Source organism: Parus major, chromosome 28, assembly GCF_001522545.3.
Source record: "Parus major isolate Abel chromosome 28, Parus_major1.1, whole genome shotgun sequence".
NCBI lineage: Eukaryota > Metazoa > Chordata > Aves > Passeriformes > Paridae > Parus > Parus major.
In genome coordinates, this window is record NC_031797.1 from 1,493,180 (window position 1) to 1,500,391 (window position 7,212).

Below are 7,212 nucleotides of genomic sequence, written 5' to 3' on the forward strand. Positions count from 1 at the left end.
CCAGCCCCTCGCAGGGGCTCCCTGCCCAGGAGCCTTTCCTGGAGCAGCAGGAGGAAAATCTCGGGAGGAGAGGGCGGGGGAACAGCAGCAAAGCTGATTCAGGCTCTGGGCAGCCCTCCCCAGGCTGCTCCTGTAAAGCCCGTGAGTGAGGAAGGTGATGAAGGAGGGCGATTCCCAACTGAGTGCTCTGCAGGGGCCGGGGTTGGAATGAGGGTCCAACCTGGGACCACAGCCCAGAGCCGGGTCTAGGAGCTGGGGGAGCCCTTGGAATCGTGCCTGAAGAGGAGGAAGAAGGGCAGGACAATGTGCTGAGCCCAGCATGAGGCAGCTGAGGCCCCGTGTGCCTCGGTGAGCTCAGTGTGGGCAGGGTGAGAGCAGACGGGCCAGGCTGGGCTGGGCTCCCCGTGCTCCTGGAGCTGCCCCTGGCTCAGGGGCTCACATTCACCACAGCCCCACTGCTCCCTCAGGGAAAAGTGACAGTGGGAGCTGTGCTGGGCACAGGTGCTGCTCTGGGCTGAGCCCAACCTCATCCCTGCTCCAGCTGCCCCCACAGCCTCTCCATGCTGGGAATCACAGGCCAGAGGATCTGCCTTCCCCTCCCCATGCCTGGAGTGACCCCAGCAAAGGCTGAGGCAGCTTTTGGTGCATTTGTCAAAAACCTCCAGTTCAAGATATCAATGACATCACCCAGACCAGAGTATGCTGCCCTCATACCACCACCTCATACCCTGAGGTTCTGAACTCCCCAGCAGTGAGTGCTGGGCTTCAGGATTCCCGAAGATCTGGCTCGTCCCCCTCCCTGGATGGGAAGCTGAGGACCCCACACCCTCAGCTGGGGGAGATGGGCCGGGAGCCAGCTTGGCCCAGATTTCCCCTCCACCATCCCATCATTTTCCTCTAATCACAAAGAAACCTCATAAAGACAACCTCCATGTCTTTATTGTTTTCCTATTTACAAATCACAAAGCTGGCCAAAAAGCAGAGTGTGAACACGGGACGAGAGCATCGGATACATTCATCAAATAGCACAGGAGCCGGGCCGGGCCCGCTCTGCTCGGAAGGTGACGTGGTACAACAGAATGGCTCATACTTCTGGGAACAGGCATGTCCAACAAGGAATTACATTCATCTATCTACAAAAGCCAGAATTGCATCAAACTGCAGAAAAGCCGTAAGAACAGAAGTTGCTCAGGTGTAGTTCAGAGTTTGACTCCTCTCCCTCTGTGACAGGACAATCTGCCAGATCTGCCCCTCGCAGGGGGAGCAGGAAGGTGGGATTTGGGAAGAGAATTCACGTAACAAAATAATAATGAGAACAGAACTTCCAGGGAACAGCCAGCGGGAGGCTCCCACTGCAGCTAGGCAGGACCAGCCCGAGCCCTGCTCTTCCCAGAGCCAAGTGCACAGCTCTGCTTCTCTCAAATTCCAATTATTCTGCTATTTCCACCTGTACCTGACACCCCGGGGTGCAGAACCCAGATCAGACCCCCCCGGGGAAGGTGGGTCCAGCAATGACGTTCCCACCACCTTTGGAAGAGGGGTGGTGCCAGGAGTGGGCACAGTCACAGACATCCCAACAGACACAGAGCCTGGGCTGTGAATCCATCTCGCTGTTTGCATTGCACAGAGTCGGCTTCGGTCTCCAGGTCCACGGACCCAGGGTTGGGATTTTTTCTATTTTTTTAGTACTGGCCGTTTTAAAACCATCCCACCTGGAAGCAGGCTGACAACACACAGCTCACACCATCTCCCTGAAGCACGGAGCACACCCTGGCCATCTCTAACAGCTTCTGCTGAGTAGGTGCCGGGCATTCCCAGGCTGCTGCTGCACGGTTGAGGAGGAGACTCCAGCCAGCACAGCCCCAGGATCCCGGCTGGAGCAGCAGGAGGAGAAGCAGCAGTCATGTTCTAGCCAAGGACAGCCAGGTTTTGACTTCCAGCAGTGAAATCCAGTGGCAGCAGCTGCCCAGAGTGGCAAAGGCTCCGTGTGCTGGAGCAGAAGTTGGAGAAGGGGCCCTGAGGCAGCACCACTCCAGCCAGTCCCACGCGGACTCCGGCGGCTCCGATCTTTCTGCCAGGCTCAGCTTAATTCCAGCTTCCTCTGCAGAGGAGGGGAGGAAGAGTCTCGTGGTCTTCACCCGTGGGCAGTGAGGGTGGGGCTGGTCAGGCAGCCCAGGACCAGCCACCGTCTCTGTGACAGCCATGGGGAAAAGCAGCTGGCCCTGAACGGGTACAAGGGGTATCTTCAAGGTCACCGAGCTCCACAGCTCAACAGGTGATGTTTGTGATCTCCCTCCTGTGCCTGGCCAACAGGCAGTGTGCAAACACACACCAGCACAGAGAACATTCCACATTTTCCTAACCGTTTGGTAAATCCTTGTCCATCTGCTGCATTATAGGTAACAGGCAGGTGCACATCCAGCCTCTCCTCCTGCTTCCATCAGCAATGCACAGGAACAGAGGGAAATGCATGGAAATGCACACGGAAACTGGGAATGCCTGGGAAGAGGCGAGGCAGGTGCCCTTGCACTTCAACTGAGAAACCCTGGCACTGTGCAAAGGTTGATGACCAGTAATGACCAGGAACAACAGAGCTGGGGCTGCTCAGGGGTGAGCTGAGCACCCCCCTGCGCCTGGGACATGCCAGGCATTTGGAAGCAGCACCACGGGGACTCAGAATGCAGGAGGGCCTGCCCGGCCAGGCTGCTGCCCCTCACTGCTCTGCAGGGAGGTCACCTCGCTGCCACCAACTGCCCGAGGTGAGGATTGTCACAGACCCGTGAGAACAGCAGGAAACGCCGCGGTCCCTCCGGACCAGCTCGGATTTGAGGTCTCCAAGCCTGTGTAGTGCTGGAACAGCAAAGCCTCAGGGAAAAGGCCACTTTCCATGACTTTTGAAGGCGGCTCTGTGTGCTGAGGCTGCTGGGAGGGAGGGAGGGAATTAGGGAAGGTGCTGGGCACGGACTGGCCAAGCCCTGCAGTCTGGCCTGGCAGGGGCCACCCAACCCTGACCGAGTCTGTCTGCAGGACCATCTCCTCATGGCAAGTGAAACCACAACCAGAGCCACTCGTTGCCTCGCTTCTGACCGGTGGAAAAGCATCTACATTCATTACAGTCCAAAGAACGCACGTTGTTAGATAGGGTTAATCAGGAGGTGAAAAACAACAAGCCACAGACAACCTACGAATGGTACTGGGACACCAGCTGGCCTGCACTGGGACACCAGCTCGCCTGGCACCTGAGAGCAGCAGCAGCACTAGCACAAGGCAGGACACGAGCTTTGAAATGGTTTCACTGAGACCTTTGGCTAGTGTGGCTCCAATTGGTGTGGTCAAACTCAGCCAGAGATTTAGTTTGGGAGGTGATGGGGAAGAGTCGAGTCCAGGGCGGGCTGGGCAGTGGCACTATGTGTAGAAGATGATCTCTGGGATTTGTCCATCCTCCACGGAGGTGCCGTTGTTGTTCCCAGCCGCGTAACAGAACGTAAAGCAGGTTTTGGCTCCCGTTGTTGGTGATTCATGGATCACTTTGCGCAGTCCTTTGGTTCCATAGTGGGAATCTGGACCCTGCAGGGGTCACGGAAGACAAGAACAGGTCAGGACCCTGCTGCTGCCCAGGCTCTCTGCTGGGTTTGAGCTGTGGAGATCTCAGTTCCTCCCTTTTCGTCCTGGATTTGTACCTTAGGTATTCTGAGCTCAATCTCATCTCTATCAGAACTTACCACTAATTTACCCAAGTCCCAACAGCTAAACATGAACTTTTTGAGGCCACTGCAGCAGGTTCTAGATTACACACCTGCAGGACTGACAGCTCAGCTGTACACACCAAAAAAATCATCCCATGCCCTCCTCAGTGAAACAACCCTGTTCAGTGCTGTGAGACAAGTCAAAAACCAGCTCTGAATGCTGATGGTGAATGAGCTCATGGCAGCAGGAGGTCACACAGAGACCTTGGAGATTGTACCACTGGCCTAGAAGGACACAGAGCAAAGCCCAGGTTGCACTGAAGACCTAAAGGAGATGCCCTCACCCGGCTGCACCTCACCCCACCCCGTGTGGTACCTTTAGAGTAGCACAGGCTGTGTAGTTGACGTTGGGTAAAATCTCAACGGGCTCCTTGAACATGACCCGGAAGGTGTTGGATGATCCGTCACAGCTGAAGCCGGTGTCGTTCTGCCCCAGGACTGTGTTGCTGTCTGTGTGGATGATCTGCAACACAGGTTTCTCCTTTCATCTGCAGGGCTGGACACTGCCAGCCCTGCCCATGGCAGCGTCCCTGAGCTGGGCTGAGCCCCAGGCACTCCCAGGTTGACCAGCCCTGTGATGACTGCTCTGTCCATTACTCGTGTCCCTCATCAGTGCTATGGTCACAGAACCACAGAACCCCACATTTGGGTTGGAAGGGACCTTAAGGATCATCCATTCCAACCCCCCCTTCCAGGGGCAGGGATTCCACACACTATTCCAGGTTGCTCCAAGCCGCATCCTGGACTTGAACTTCTAGGGGTGGGGCAGCCACAGCTGCTCTGGGCCCCTCTGTGCTCACCAGAGAGCTGTGGGCTCAGGTCCCAGACAGCCCAGGCCACCCCCTCCTCACCCCCAGGCTGGCAGAGCCCTGCAAGCCCACACTGTGCTTAGACCCTTCTCCCCCAGGAGCTCAGGGCAGCAGGAGGAGCCCTGACAATCAAGGAAGAAATGCTGACAGCCTGTGCTCATCACAGCTGCCCCGTGTGCTGGAGTAACTCTCCTGGGGACAGTGACCCACACTGGGGTGGCACAGCTGCACCCACAACAGGCACACAGCATCCACGGGATCCACCTGACTCTGGACGAGACCCTGATGGACTTGAGACAGCCGAGTCTCCCCCAGCCTGCTCGGGGTGGGAAATCATGAACAGCTGCTTCCCCAACTGCCTCCCAACTGCCCCAAAGCTGGGAGCAGACCTGGGGAGATGCTGCAGTGACGTGTGCAATAAAATCAAGAGCAATAATCCTTCTGATCCCCAGTGTCCCATCTGGCCCTTGCTACATCTGCCAGCACCCCTGCCCAGGGACACACACAGTCCCTCTGAACCTCAGGTTTTGTTACAAATTCACTAAAATTTGTTTGTCAGCCCCTAAAACAGCCAGGATTTTTAAGGTAGCAGAGAGAATTACCTGTATATTTACTTGGTAATCCGTTGGCCCGTGTATGGATCCGTATAATCCAAACCCAACTACAAATATCCTTTTGTTTACTGAGAACCTGCAGGAACAGAGCAGGAAAGTCAGTCCAAACTTGCCACTCCTGTACTGCTCCAGTACAAAGCTGATACACAAGTATCTCCACTTGTGCTGATTTTACATCTATGATTTAATCAAACCTACACAGATTTAAGTGCAGCCCTTCCTAAGAGGTGAAACCCTGCACAGGAACCACCAGCTGCACACTCACACCTCTGACTGGCCCAGTGGGCTTGTGTGAAACACAAAGCTGCACAATCCCATCACCAAATTTCAGGGTCCAGGCCCAGGCAGCGTTTCAAAGTTGTGGAAAAACATCAGCATGCCCAAACACCCACCAGGCCCTGGCAGGGCAGCCTGGGAGTGTGGAAAGCTGCCCACAGTGCTCTGTCCAGCAAACACCACTGGGTATCTCACTGCTGAGCCCTGGGGAAGTGTTCATGTGCTGCTGGGTATTTGCTACATTCCAAATTCACCAAGAGCAGACGTTAGGATTCAGTCACTCCTGTGTGCAGGAATCCCTGCTGCCCAAGGAAGAAGGGGAAGGGTATTTACCCCACTACAGCTCCACCTTCTCAGGCAGCAGAAGCCTCAGTGCCTGCCATGCTGCCAACTGCATTTCTTCATCCATCCACCAACTTTTAGCCCTGTTGTGTTTCCAGAACAAACACCTGGGGCAGGCTGGAAGCCTCTGCTCTGCAGCCAGCATGGAATATTCAGTGTTGGAACTGACCCTGATGCTGCAGAGGCTGAACCTGAAGTCAAACACAAGCCCCAAAAGGTGTGTGAGTGTTGGAGCTGGGAGCAGGAAGTGTTTGGAGCTGACAGCCATTCCCACTGCCAGGGGTGAATGGACCACAGGATCTCACCAACAGCTCCAGTGCAACAGAACCATCTTAAAAACTGTGAGGAGCTTCATTGCTGTGAGTCCCCTTCCACCCAAGATAAAGATGAATCAAGAAAGAACCAAAGCCTACTGATTCCCTCCTGTCTTGCTCATTCCCTGGCCACACAAACCTTGCAAAGCACTATTTTCCAGCCACACCTGCCAGTCTCTGTCACCATAACTGGGCTCTGCTGGTTCTCCACAAGCTCAGGTCTGAACAAACTGGGTGTCAGCAGAACTTTATCCCAAGCCCTCTCTACAACAGCAGAGGTTAAGGGGCTTCAACAAGTCACACTGACACCTGGAGCAGGGAACAATCTGATGGAGCACTGGTCCCCCACGAAGCACGGCAGGGGGACAACTGGTGACAAGTTATTTATGTGCCCCTAAGCTGCAGAAAGCCTTTGGGGGGGTTATTTCCCTCCCTTTCCAGGGGCCTGTGCTGGGAGCCACGTTTCCTGGAAACCTTGACCAACACAGATCCAAAGTGGCAGCAACATGCAGGTCAGTGCATCAGGGGATGGTTCTGCCCAGCAGAACACCTCCCCTTTGGGGTTGGCACAGTGGAAGTCGGGGTCCAGCACAGAACCTCGCGTGGTTAGAGCTAAAGCAGTGGAAAGCTCAGGAACGCGAGTCCAGGGGTGGGAATGGGCGCGAGAGCTGACCTGATCCTGTCACTCGTCCCACTGTACCCCCAGCGGCTCTCCACCTGCTGGAAGCGGCTGATGCTGCACTCCTTGCCCCGCAGGCAGCACCGGGGCCGGTCGATGAACTCCACCCGCGGCTTCGGGTTCACCGTGAAGTGCAGGAACAGGCTGACCACCTCCCGGTCCGTCAGGATCCCCGACTGGGCAGGCCCTGCAGAGGGGAGGGAAGCAGCAATGCTGTCAGCCTTAGGGAACCACAGAGTCCTGGAATATTCTGTGTCAGGAGGAACCCACAGGAATCACTGATCCAGCCCCTGGGCCTGGCCAGACCCCCCACCAAGCCCACCCTGAGCATCCCTGAGAGCGCTGTCCAAACGCTCCTGGAGCTCTGGCAGCCTTGGGGCCGGGCCCATTCCCTGGGGAGCCTGGGCAGTGCCAGCAGCCTCGGGGGGAAGA

General features: G+C 56.1%; 1 protein-coding gene across 1 annotated transcript in view; it reads right to left on the reverse strand.

The window, feature by feature from the left end:
- Positions 1–917: 917 nt before the first annotated feature.
- Positions 918–7,212, reverse strand: part of BTBD2 (BTB domain containing 2) — a 25,109-nt gene continuing 18,814 nt past the window's right edge. Inside the window, exons 6-9 of the mRNA XM_015651892.3 lie at positions 6,775–6,967; positions 5,158–5,245; positions 4,063–4,209; positions 918–3,567 (exon numbers count right to left, since the gene is read on the reverse strand). Of these exons, the coding sequence (XP_015507378.1) occupies positions 3,406–3,567; positions 4,063–4,209; positions 5,158–5,245; positions 6,775–6,967 (590 nt within the window). The 3' untranslated portion in view covers positions 918–3,405. The remainder of the gene's footprint in view (positions 3,568–4,062; positions 4,210–5,157; positions 5,246–6,774; positions 6,968–7,212) is intronic.